Here is a 12,783-nt window from a genome sequence, read left to right as displayed (position 1 = left end):
TTCTTATAGAGATGTGATTAGGACCAGTTTCCTCAAATCTCTCCTTTAGGAGTATCCTCAAAAGAAAATCTCTTCCTGGCCTTTGTTCTAAACAGGGTGAAGTTTTACTGAGCAAGTAGTCAGGGTTTTTGCTAGGAACACTGCGCATCTTCTCATGTGAGCCATCGGTGGCTACTATCAAACACAGAGAGTCACGGGTGTCGGCGAGGACGTGCAAACTGGAAGCCTCGCGTGCCGCGGCGGAGAGTGCAGCAGCCCCCCAGACGGCACGGAGCCACCGTGCGACCCGCCAGGCCACTCTGGGCGCTGCCCAAAGAGCGAGCCAGCCCGAGAACGCCGGGTGAGCAAGAACATTGACAGCAGGACCTCCAACAGACACTCGTGCCCATGTCCACAGGGGCACTGCGCACAGCAGCGGGCACGCGGAAGCAAGCCACGCGTCCCTCCAGGAGCGAGCGACGGCAACCATGCAGTTACAAACACCTGCCACGGGATGTTTCTCAGCCTTAAGAAGGAAGGAGAATCTGACACGTGCCACAGCACGGAACAACTCTGAGGACATTGTGCTCAGTGAAACAAGGGAGACACAAAAGGACAGATGCTGTGTGATTCCACTCACACGAGGTCCCCAGAGTCACCAAATTCATTAAAACAGAAAGTGAAAGGGAGGGTGACAGGGGCTGGGAGATGGGGACGGGCAGTTGGTGCTTCATGGGGACGTGGCATCAGTTTGGGAAGAGGAGAAAGTTCTGGGAATGTGCTTAGTGCCACTGAACCCTGCCCTTGAAGGTGGTGAATGAAGACGGTGCCTTTTATGATGTGTGTATTTTACCGCAATAAAAGAATTGGAAAGACAGAAGGACACGACGTGTCTTAAAGCTAAGCTGGTTTCTCTGCTCAGGTCGTCAGTTTGGGGCCCGCCTCTCGCAGCTCTGCGGGGCCACTGGAATATGCCCTTGGTGCCAGCGCTGCCCGGTGTGACCGTGTCGTCCTATCTTTTCAGCTGATCAATGGCCACATTTAAAGTGGCTGCTGGACACTTTGCCCCAGTCTCCTTGTATATTAGCTCATGCTCTTATGGCGTTTGGATTTTAAGCCACTCAAATGCTTTTCAGAGCTGGGCAAAACGCAGGTAGATAAGAGAGTTAACAGTGAGCGCGGGTCCTCCCTCACCTCGCCCACAGGAGACGGAGCAGGGTCCCGCCACACGGGTCCACACGTGTCCCGCATGAGCCTCCGGCCTGGCACTGCCCGATGGGGAGGGAGCCTCTTCCCCCAGGGAGTCAGCACCCAGCTGCAGGGAGGGAGCAAAGAGTGGGGGTCTGGGATGCCACCTCCAGACCCCTGAGCACCCCCAATTTCCTGATCTTTTCAGGAGAGCAGGAAGTGGCACAGACTTGCCCCACCTTGGCTCGTGCAGGCCCCTCACGGGCACGCGTGTGCCGTGGGCTGGGGCGGGGGTCTGTGGTCAGCGCTGGGGTTTGCAAGCACGGCCGGCCCCACAATCCCCACCAGCCACACGGGGCGAGGGCTGGCCGGCACCCTGGCCTGAGAGCAAGGCGGAATTAATCTCTCCCTCAGGTGCTTCCAGCAGGGAGTGTGTTCCCTCAGCCTGGCTTGCCAGGGGCAAGGGAGCGTCCCAAGAGCGCTCTGTCTGCGTTTACCCTTGACCGGGCTGGCCCTGAGACAGCAGCCTGCAGAAGGATGGTGTTCTACTCTGGCCTGCAGGACGGTGGCAACCAGTGCCCCTCTTTGTCCCAGCCAGATAAGGATCCAGTAGCCTAGGCCACCCTTGTGCCAGGGCACTCACCTCAGCAACAGGTGCCCTCTCTCCTATGGAGCCGGGCCCCGAGGGCACTGGAGCCTCCAAGCCATCCACCCTCCTCACACACGTCACGTTCTTCGAGGCCAGGCCTGCTCCACCAGCCGACATGCATGGGCCAGGGGCTGACGTCTCCCACCTGAGGACGGCACGGGACAGTCATCGGGCCCTGCCACTGCCACCCAGCTGTAGATGCAGCCCAGCTCCTAGGCGCAGGGAGGCAGTGACTCTGCCCCCCAATATCCAGGAGCCCAAAGAGGCAAAGCTCAGGGGTCTTTCCCCGAAGTGCTGGGTTAACTGCCTCGCTCATGGGCCTCCAGGCTCCACTCGGGAGCACCCGGTGCGAGGAGCCAGCCCAGCCCTGCCCTGCAGACGTGGAGGGACCTCCACCCAGACGACCACAGGGTCCTGCACCACAGCAGTGCTAGCGGAGTATCAGGTGCCACATGGAATCGAATCCAGGCCTGGGGGCGGCAAGTGGTCTCAGACATCTGTCAGCGGGGCTGGGGAGGGGAGGCTGCCTGCAGTGCCGTGTTCAGGACCCTGAGGCTACACCAGCCTCAGCAAGAAAGGAGAGAGGTGTGTGCTGTGTCTGCGTGGACACGAGAGCGGAAAGGGGCCCAGAGCCACGTGTGGGCCACCCCGCTCCAACCCCCACTGGACAGATGACAAGGCTGGAGCCCAGAGAGGGAGGGGACTTGCCCCAGTCACCCGGCCAGTTAGTGGCAAGGCAGGGTCATAGCCACTGTCAATCTGGACACTGAGGGGACAAGAGGTGGCCACCTGGGCACCATGGGAAAGGTGGCAGTGGTGACAAAGTGACACCTACTGCTTTACATTGACGGTGTCACCTTGTCCTCATGGCCCTCATGAGCAGGTCATCGTCCCCATTTCACAGCAGGGACTCCAAAGTTCAAAGAAGGACACGCTGGCCCTGGGCTCCTGGCTGGTAGGCACTCCTGACGCCAGCACGCAGGGTCCCCAGGCACCTCTGCCCCGCCAGGGTGGTGGGGCCTGGCCAGGGGCCTCAGAAGAGGGGTCACTCAGAGGGGTGGGGCTCGGTGCAGGACAGCCCTGCTAGGGGCCCGGCCCCACCCCGGCCACCCCGTGCTCACCTGGCAGGGCAGGGCTGGGAGTTGCAGGGTTCCACCGCCGGGGCAGGCTGCTGGGCCGCTGCTCCGCACCGGGCCGGGGGCAAGGTCCTCAGGAGGCTGCCCTGGGCCTCCACACAGCGCAGCAGCCGCTCCCGCAGGCCTCCCCCACAGGAGACGCTGCACGGGCCGAAGGCTCCAGCCACCCAGCTGAGGAGGAGAGGAACAGGGTGTCAGGGCCCTTGCCAGGTCCCCAGGCTGGCTGGAGGGACGGGGTCGGGGGCCGGCAGGGCTGTCCAGCCACCTCTGGCTGGCACTCATCCCCCGGCCTGCCCTGGGCCCTGCATCCCTCCAGGTGTGTGGACGCCAAGCATGGGAGGCCAGCCCAGCCTCTCTAGGAGTCCCCGGGCTGCCCTGACAGACACCTGAGCCCGAGGACACCTGGGCTGGCGGCTGCCCCAGTCCTGCGCCCAACAGGGATGGCCTGTCCCTAACAGTTTGTCCCTGCTGGGGGCCAGCGACGGCCGGAGCTTCTACCACGAACTCCTCGAGGCTGCCACACACCCCCGGGGGGCGGTCATCTCCCTCTTTTGACGAGCGCCTGAGCTCAAGGGAGACCTTAGGCTGCCCAGAAAAGGTGACAGTAGGGGTGGGTCACACCAGGCTGACACTGGCCGCCTGTCTACCCTGGGTCTCAGTGTCCTCGCCTGCAAAATGGGGGCACTCACAGAGCCCCCCCCTCCCAGGGTCATCGGGACGAGGGACAGCGCCTACAGAAGCTGCTCAGCCCAGCCCACACCGCGCGCCCGGGTGACAGCCCAGGAGCCCCAGCGGGCACTCCCCCACCCTGGGAGCCGCAAAGACAGCGCCGCACTCACTATGGGGGGCAGGGCGCAGGGACACAGGCCTCTGGCCACGCCGGCGGCCGCGGGCTCCCTTGGCACTGGGCAGCCTCCACCTGCTCCTTCCTGGCCTGGTCCAGGCAGCTGTAGGTCACCCAGCGCAGCCCTGGGGGGTGAGGGGGACGCTAGGCCACCTCCGTGCAGGGGCACGCCGTGCTACGGGCCAGCCTTCCCCAGGCCTCACCTGCCCCACAGCTCACCGAGCAGGGCCCGCGCACGGCGGCCCACGCCCAGGCCTGCTGCGGCTTAGGCTGGAAGTAGGTGAAAGTGATGTCTGGGCGTGTGAGGTCCCCATACTCCTCGCTGTACCGCCTATAAACCTGTAAAGACAGACGGAGAGCTCCGGGCCTTGTCCAGTGGGCTCCCTGACAGACACTGTCACAGCCACCTCCCCCACGAGGCCCCCAGGCTTTCGTTCCTCCATCCCTGTATCTTCTGCTCGACAGGCAGTCACCGACACTGACCACGCCGGGCTCTGGGGACACACAGTGGACAGGACACACAGTGGACAGGACACTGAGCCCCAAGGAATTCTCGACGGGTTGGGGTTGGGGTGGGTGGCAGGTAATTACCCAGCAATTGGTAGGTTAGGGGACAGGGTATTTGGGGAGCACAGAGAGGTGTCCCTAAGCTGACCAGGGTGGCAGACGAGTGGCAGTGGAGGTCAGGAGGTCCTGCAGGCAAAGGGCAGAGGCTGGGGTGTCCCAGCACGGGGCCCAGGCAAGGGTCTGGGGGTGAGACAGCACAGCACGTGCTTCTGGAGCGGAGCTGAAGCCCGTGGGGTCGGCAGGAAGGGACTGGAACCCCGGGGCCTCGTGGCAGGCTGGTGGCCTGGGCTCGGCCCTGAGAGCACTGGGAGGATTCAGCAGGCGCCGGGGCCTGTTCGCACTTCAGGAGGGTAACGGGGTCCTGTGTCCAGGGCCAGCCCAGGAAGGGGCCAGCCTAGAGGCCAGAGCCAGGTACAAGGTGACATTCAGCACCTGTCCCCACGATGGCCACATCTGGCCACTCACTACGGCTTCCCAGGGCCCCCACGGGGAAGTCCTGATTAAGAGGGTCTGCAGAGGGGCCGGTTCTTTAACACGTGCTGCAGCGGCACCTGGGGACAGCGTCCCAGGCATGGGGAGTGGGGTGAGCTGAGCCCTATGGGAAGGTGGGGGCTTGCTCTGGCCTGGCCCGCACCGCCTGGGGGTCCCTGCTGCCCCCGCCAGCTGTAGGGGCAGACGGTGCTGCTAGCTCGCCGGCAGGGGCCGTGAGGACCCCTCTCCAGATGTCCTCAGGACCACTTCAGCCTACGCTGACTTCTGTCCACCCTCCAAGTGCGTCCTCAGCAAAGCACACGTGGGGACACAGGCAGGTGCGTACACGTCACTGAGGACACACCCAGGCGAAGCCTTCCTGGGTTCCCAGGTGGGAAACAGTAACTGCACCAGGGCCTACTCCTGGCCCACTCCCCACCCTGTGCACGACCCGCTGAGGTAGGGCCCTCCTGGTCACCCTCCTGCCGGCGCTGCTCCCGGGGCCCCCCTCTCACCCGTGCCCACGCTCCAGGGCCTGCTCCCACAGGCTCCGGGCACAGGCACTTTTTCTATTTATTTGCGGGACTCCACGCGCCTTGGGGAGCTCATGGCTGCACTCTGCCTGTCACAGCGCCCCCCACGGAAATGCCCCTGAATGACTGGCCCTCTGAATGACCACTGAATGAATGAGTGAGTCAGGGAGCAAGCAGAGGGACAAACCAACAGTCACAGTCACCAGGAAGGCCCCCTGCCAACCTCCCCCAGCCCTTCTGGTGACCTGGATCTCGATGGCCTCCCGGAGGCGTCCCCGAATGCGGATCTCCTCGAGGCGGGGCAGCCGGTCCTCGGTGAGGGCCACCGTGTACTCGACTCTGCTGTCCTCCAGCAGGGAGGGGTAGGTGGTGCTGGGGGAGATGCTTGTCTTCCCGGCCACCACGTAGCGCCCACCGACCCTCACTGCTGCGGGGGAGCAGGCCGTGAGTCCCATGCAGGGGCGCCGAGCTCCTCACACCCGCAGGACGCAGGCCCCACCCTTTCACAGAGGGGGGCCCGGGCTAAGGCAGGGGTGCAGTTGGCGGCAGGGCCGGGGCGAGGAGGGCCGCCCGTGGACAGCACAGAACCCCCCTGGCCAGGCCCACAACTCTCCCCCCAGGGCCCTCCGCCTGGGAGCCGCGCGCATCTGACCCCCAAAGATGTCCCACAGCGGGGCCTGCGCGTCTTCCCAGAGCCCAGCGCGGGCCGTGACCTGCTCCCCACCAGATGCACTCCCACACAGCACTGACAGACGGGTTCGGGGCTCGAGGACCCCTGGGCAAGCGTCCCCAACCCAGGATGCAGAGGTCAGGTGTGGGCACTCTCTAGAGACGCAGACCTGCCGCGGCCATGCCCAGAGAGAGGCCTGGTCTTTGCTGCTGGCCTCAGAGAAGGAGCACAGGTCACAGCAGAAAGAGAGTCTTTGCTCCGCGCCAGGAAGGCTGAGCATGTGGCTCAGGGAGTGGGCTTTGGGTCATCCAGAGGCTGCCATTATGCGCACGAGCCACCAGCCCATCAGTCCGTCCGTCAGTCACATCTGCGTAATGGAGCCCAGTAAAGACTCCAAACGCCAGCCCAGTGACCGTCCTGGGCCAGTACAGCCCCATTTGTGGGGCCACCCGCTGCTGTCGGAAGGGTACCTGGTCCCCGAGACCCTCCCAGACGCTGCCCAGGTGTCTCTTCCCTCGGGTGACTGTGACCCGCGCCCTCCCTGCAGTGAGCGCGACCACCAGCTACCAGCGCCCAGTCAGCTCACGAGTCGCCCAGTCGGTTATAAACCAGGCGGGCTGAGAGGTGAGGGCACCTGGGGACCGTCCCTCCGCCTTCACCGTCAGGCTGGCCCGGGGGGACATCCTCGGTGGGCTCACCCAAGTGCGAGAAGAGAGGCCTGCGGTTGGCGACGTACACACTGGTCAGGTTGGGCGTGACCGTCAGGAACGTGACGTATTCTAGAAAGAGGCACGGGAGGGATGCGTGAGCCTCACGGTCCCCACATCACAGCCACAGGGGGCTGCCTGCAGCTGGACAGGGGACAGCTAACAATGCCACAGGGCTGCCTCTGGCCGCAGGGAGGCCCCTGTCACACAGGGCGGTCAAAACCAGGCTGCAGGGCCACCTGCCGGGTTCTCCAGCACAGCGGGCACCAGCGGGGCAGGCTCAGGTCCTCTGCTGACCATCAAAGCACGGACATCTGCAAACGACTTCTGGCCTCTTGCAAATAAATCAAAGCCGAGGGCTGAGCACAGATTGCACGAGGTCCACAGTGTCCCTGCATCACAGCTACAGGCAGCGACCGTTACCCAGGCACTAGGATCCCAGCGGTGGCACTGTCACCAAAATCAGCCTGCCACCAAAGGGTGGCGGAGCGGAGGAAGCAGAGGCTGAGCAAGCACTCGGGCCCTGCGGCCTGAGGGGAGCTGGGGGGGCCACCCTGCACCCAAGGGGGGCCCCTACCTCTGGCTCTCCCGGCCGTGAAAGAGCCGTTCTGGGGGCTGCAGGTGCTGTTGTCGCCTCCACACACCTGGCACGCGTCCCACACGCGCTGCGAGTCCATCCTGCCATCGCAGCCAAATGCCTGTGCAGGGGAGGGGCAGAGGGCCATGTCCCTGGAGGGTGCTGGCCTCAGTGGCACCACGGCCCTGCCATCGGAGGTTCTAGGATACACACAACCAACTGGCGACACTTCCACAGCACCCGACACCCACATAGAAAGTGAGCTCGGCAGGCCCCAGTGACTCTCCAGGGCTCCGTGTGGCCCCTAACCTGGGGTGACTCCGAGTCCGGCCCGTCTGCCTTGCACCACACCCCCGCCGACAGTCCCGCACCGCAGCTCCGCCGGGGCCGGCACCCACCAACCCGCCTCCAGGAGCCCTCCCACAGGACGGGCAGGGCTCGGGGCCACCTCCGCTGCCCACACACGCCTACCCTGCAGCTGCCCGACACGCACAGGCTCAGCACCCCGTCCTCCCGAGGGCCGCTGGGCACACACCGGGTCCCGTCCAGGAAGCTGTCTCCACGCCTCATGATGAAGCTCTCGCCAATGGCCCGGCACATGTGTCTGCACAGAGCGTCCCCTGACAGGACAGAGAGGACAAGAGTTCCTGAAGCCGGGGGCGCAGGGAGGGCCGGGAAGCCCCCAGGACCCTGCTCGGCTAGCCCTGCCCCGGCTGGCCCACGTGGGCCCCCACCCCGACCAGCCCCTTCATCCTGTACCCGTGGGGCAAGGGTTCCGCTCCCCCCGCCCCACCCTGCCTCCCGCGGCAGTAACCAGAATCACAACTTGGTAACTGACAACTGAAGCACGAGCCAAGGAAGGCCCGCGGCACCTCCCCTGCAGCAGCTCCCTGATCCGTCTAGCTGCCCAGCAGGGACATACCGCTATCACCTCCACTGCACAGACCGGAAAACCGAGGCTCAGAGGTGGGACGTCACTGCCACAGCAGTGGGGCGTCCATGGTCTGCGGGACGTCAGAGCCTGAGCCCAGGCCCTGCTCGGACCAGCTCCAGAGTGATGGGCCGACCCCCAGGGGCTCTGCCTGCCTGAGGGTCCCCGGTCCCCACCTTGACTGTGCAGGGCGGCCGCGCCCCAGCGGTAGAAGGAGGTGGCGCCCGGGGAGAGGTGCAGCGGCTGGGCGTCGGTCTCGGCACACTGCTCCGACATGAACTCCAGCTGGCTCTTCTCGCAGGCCTGGCCGGGAGGAGGCAGAGGACAGGCACAGGACGGGGCCAGGGCAGGGGGTCCTTGTCACTGGGAGAACCCGCAGTGCCGGAGTCAAGGTGTCGGTGTGGCCTGAGCTCCAGGCTGTGCCTCAGTTCCCCACTCCATGAACTGGGGTGACAAGAGTGCCAGCCTCTCGCTAACGGGAAAACTCCAGAGAGTTTGTAAAGGACACGGGGCAGCGAGGAAGAGGCACGCTGAGGAAGAGCACGGCTCTCAGAACTGCTGGTGCCCGGGCCCGCACTTGAGGACTTGGGGAGGTTTCGTTACTCGCTGAGCGGGTGCGCCCGGGGCAGGTGTTCAGAGAAACTGCGGACGCTCAGGGACACGGGGCTTCGCCAGCAGAGCCTGCGCGGCCAGGCAGGTGCCCGGGCTGTCGTGCCCTGGAGAGGTGATCGGAGTCGACCCACTGGGCCGCCCTCCACGGAGTCCCGCCACCCCGTGCCCCGGTGGAAGACCCTCCCCTTGAGGCCCAGGGAGGCCCTGGTGTCTGCCTGGAGGAGGATAGGCAGGGTCTCACCACATGCAGAACTGTCACACAACCAGGGCCCAGCCCGAACCCAGGGCCACGCGCAGCAGGAAGCAGATTTTAACTCAGTGTGAAAAAGCGCCGTCCCACCGCTTCACGCCACAGGGGTGGCCAGAATCAAAACATGCAAAGCCGCAAGCGCTGGGGGGTTAGTGGAGAGGCCGGAACTCTCGTGCGTCGCTGGTGGAAACGCAAACGGCTCAGGCACTGAAGAAAATGGCTTGCTGGTTCCTTGAAAAGTTCAAGGTAGAATGACCATAGCGTCCAGCAATTCCATGCTTAGCTGTGTTGCCAAAGAACTGGACACAGTGGCTCAGACAGGGACGCGTGCGAGCGAGTTCACAGCAGCACGGTTCCACCCCTAGCGCGTGCCACCTCTCAGCAGCCAGCGGGCGCCAGGCCCAAGCGCCCGTCAGCAGGCGGGTGGATGAGCAGAGCGAGGTCCCCCATGCAGCGGAATGTCATTCAGCCACACAAAGGAGAGAGACACTGACACAGGCCACAACGCGGGTGAGCCTCGAAAACACTGTGCCATGTAAGAAAAGCCAGACACCAAGGCCACATGTCGCACGGCTCCACCTACACGCAGCACCCTGAGTGGGCGAACCCACAGAGACGGGGAGAGGAGCGGTGGTTGCCAGGGGCCGGGGTGGGGAGGCTGGGGGTGATGGCTTACGGGACGGGGTTTTATCTGGCATGAAAGAAATGTTTTGGAACTAGACGGAAGTGGTGGTCGTACAACAGGGTGAAAGTACTAAATGCCACTCAATCACTCACTTTAAACTGGTTGATTTTATGTTACGTGAATTTCACCTTAACGTATAAATAAAAGAATCAGGCGCTGTTGCCCGTAGTGCACACTGCTCCAGAGGACCCGTCTCGTTGCAGAGACTTGCTCTGGAGGGCGAAATGGCACACTGGGAGGGAGGAGGGACACTGCATGGTCTCAACGTCCTAAGTGGGACCATCCTGGTTAACACACTGTGGTCTCAATGTCCCTTTCAATGTTCCTGGTGTCAACCACAGACATCACCCTGGCCCTCTGGCTCTTCCAGGGCCCAGTGAGGCCAGCTGGCCCCTCCCGCCCCACCCCGCCCTGGGAAGCAGGCCTACCTGGGTGTTGCACAGCTCTGCCTGGAGGTCAGCACCGACGCACGTACGCCCCCCAAAGGCAGGTCTGAGAATGCCCACGAGACAGGAGGGTCAGAGGTGACCACTGCCCCCAACCAGGCAATAGGGTGCGGCCACTGCCCCAGATCAGAGAACAGCGCCCCCTCCAACGCTACCTGGGGTTATTGCACCGTCGCCTCCGGGTGACCACACCTCCTCCACAGGAGCGGGAGCAAGGGCTCAGGGGGCCCCAGCTAGACCAGTGCCCGTGCACTGCCGCCACGGGGGTCAGCTCCAGGAGGGAGAGGCAGCGGCCCCTGGAGCACCACTGCAAGGCAAGGACGGCGGCGTCTCCCACCCACAGGGACCTGCCAGCCCCCTCGGGGACCCCATCCACAGGGACCCCAGCACACAGGGACCCCCAGTACACACAGGGACCCCCAACAAACACACAGACCCCAGCAAACAAGGGACCCCACCCATTCAGGGAGCCCATATCCACAAGGACCCCCCACAGAGGGAACCCACACACAGGGACCCCCAACACACAGAAGGACCCCACCCACTGGGACTCCACATTCACAAGGACCCCTCTCACAGGGACTCCCACCCATACGAACCCCACATCCACAGGCGTCCCCATGCACACAAGCACCCCACAAGCCCCATTCTCCTTGGGAGCAAAGGCTATGAAAGAGGTCAGGTCACCAACCCAAAGGACAGAGGGAGGGTCTGGCCAGGCGCAGTGGGAGGGAAGGGAGCCCTGCCCCGGGCTAGAGCGAGAGAGAGAGGCAGGAAGACGGCACAGGCAACAGGAGGGCTGGGGCCACACTGCCACTTGCAAAAAACCCTCTCTGCAAAATGGGAGTGACAACGACATCCCTATTTCCAGGGCTGGGGGGGAAGGAAACGGAGATGCACCAGGGCGCCTGGGAGCCGGGGGTCAAATAACACTGACCCGGGAGCAGCGTGGAAGCCAAGCGCAGGGGCTCCGGGTCCAGCAGATGGGGCCCCCCCTCCCACCTGCCGCAGACTCAGAGCAGGCCCTGACTCAGTGGCTGTCCCGCCAACCTAGAGGAACCCCCACTTGCAGGCCCTGGAGAGGGGCGGGATGACTGTTCAGTCAGCCCGGGGGCACCCTGCTGCCACCTCTCCTAACCTGACCAGGAGTCACCAGGGCTCCCCGCCCCACCCCCTGGCTTACGACCTACTCTTGCCCCAGGAATACGGCGGCCTGACTGGAGGCGCCCACATGAAGGCGCCTGAGTGTGCACCGCACACACGCACGCACACGCACACGCGTGAGCTCACTCAGTCTCTGCTCTGACCTTCCCCGCACCACACTCCGTCCCGTCCAGGAGGGGAATGAGGAGGCGGCTACAGCTGCCCTGGTCCAGCGGGTCTGTATGGCAGGACAGAGCCTGGCACATGTCCTAAGAGGGGGGAAGGGTGGCCCGCTCAGGGCCACCAGGGCCTGTCAGGTCAGTGTCCAGCCTTAACTGTCCCTCCAGACCACAGGACACACTGACACAGCCAATAGACTCTCCATGGGCCCCAGTGGCCTGGGAGGACAAGGCACAGCTGACCCATCCACAGGGACTCCGACCAGACCTTTAGGGACCCACGGGAATGTTTTAGTTTCTTCTAAAATCAGAAGAAAAAAATAACTTCTAAGTCAAAATTAATGTTCTAATACATATACATGTAAAATACCAATAGGTTTGTATTTATAATAACATGTAAAAGTTTATGCATTTTATAAAAATATAATACCAAAATATAATCTTTAGTTGTTTTGTGGAGGGAGGGGACCACCAAGGCAAAGGTGCCTGCAGCCCACAAATGGCCTGTGCAGCCCTGGAAGTCTGTCTTATGGGGCGCCAGCCACACTCCTGCTTGGGGTTCACTTTGGAGGCCACTTCTTCCAGGTAGTCCTCCATGCTGACTCCAGGCCCAGTGGTGGGAAACCCTTGGTGGCTGTTTAGGATTGGTGTCCTCACTCAGCCAGGAGTCTGTGGGCACAAAGGCCATGCCAGGACCAGTTACATAATTTGTGGGACCCAAACAAAAACGTGTAAGATTTTGTTCAAACTTTTTTAAGAATTTGGAGAGGTGAGGGACAGCACTAAACCAAGCTGACCCTGGTCGTGCCTCTCTGCCACACCTGGCACCCAGTAAGTGCTCACAGTGCACGTGGAGGGGACATGAGCTGGGCAGTGCTGACCAACCAGATGGCCTGTCCCGTGCCACCGCCACCACAGGCAGACTCACGAGGTCCTCCCTGGCGAAGGTGCAGGCCACAGCCGCGGGGCCGAAGGCCACATGGCACTGCTCGTCAGCGCTATAGTAGAGGCCGGGCAGCGCCTCACCCAGGTGCCTCTCGGGTCCCGGTCCGGGTCCAGGCTGCGGCTGTGGCGGGTCCCACAAGCAGTGCGCCCGTCCTGCGCTGGACAAGGCCCGGGCTCAGGCCCCGCAGGGATGGACACCAGGCGGAGGCGGGAAGGAGCAGTGGGTGCGGGAGGTGTGGGCATTTGGAGAGGTGGCCTCTGTGGATGGGGC

General features: G+C 63.4%; 1 protein-coding gene across 10 annotated transcripts in view; it reads right to left on the bottom strand.

Moving 5' to 3' along the window:
• The window catches only part of ADAMTS13 (ADAM metallopeptidase with thrombospondin type 1 motif 13), a 30,494-nt gene that overhangs the window by 7,200 nt on the left and 10,511 nt on the right, over positions 1 to 12,783 (bottom strand). For 6 of the 10 annotated variants that reach the window (XR_006737972.1, XM_045563920.1, XM_045563922.1 and 3 more), the window contains 14 exons: positions 11,998 to 12,670; positions 11,553 to 11,657; positions 10,401 to 10,552; positions 10,228 to 10,291; positions 8,429 to 8,555; positions 7,793 to 7,941; positions 7,322 to 7,442; positions 6,736 to 6,816; positions 5,613 to 5,794; positions 4,000 to 4,135; positions 3,792 to 3,921; positions 2,938 to 3,123; positions 1,811 to 1,961; positions 1,174 to 1,294 (listed from right to left, as the gene is read on the bottom strand). Coding sequence is in view for 9 of the 10 variants with exons in the window: in XM_045563920.1 (XP_045419876.1) it covers positions 1,174 to 1,294; positions 1,811 to 1,961; positions 2,938 to 3,123; positions 3,792 to 3,921; positions 4,000 to 4,135; positions 5,613 to 5,794; positions 6,736 to 6,816; positions 7,322 to 7,442; positions 7,793 to 7,941; positions 8,429 to 8,555; positions 10,228 to 10,291; positions 10,401 to 10,552; positions 11,553 to 11,657; positions 11,998 to 12,670 (2,378 nt within the window). In the remaining variant the exon portion in view is untranslated. The remainder of the gene's footprint in view (positions 1 to 1,173; positions 1,295 to 1,810; positions 1,962 to 2,937; positions 3,124 to 3,791; positions 3,922 to 3,999; positions 4,136 to 5,612; positions 5,795 to 6,735; positions 6,817 to 7,321; positions 7,443 to 7,792; positions 7,942 to 8,428; positions 8,556 to 10,227; positions 10,292 to 10,400; positions 10,553 to 11,552; positions 11,658 to 11,997; positions 12,671 to 12,783) is intronic. The other 4 variants (XM_045563914.1, XM_045563917.1, XM_045563918.1 and 1 more) reach the window with 4 other exon arrangements.

This window comes from Lemur catta, chromosome 10, assembly GCF_020740605.2.
Source record: "Lemur catta isolate mLemCat1 chromosome 10, mLemCat1.pri, whole genome shotgun sequence".
Taxonomy (NCBI): domain Eukaryota; kingdom Metazoa; phylum Chordata; class Mammalia; order Primates; family Lemuridae; genus Lemur; species Lemur catta.
Note: the sequence above shows the minus strand (reverse complement) of the source record. Positions and strands in the feature narration are given on the sequence as shown.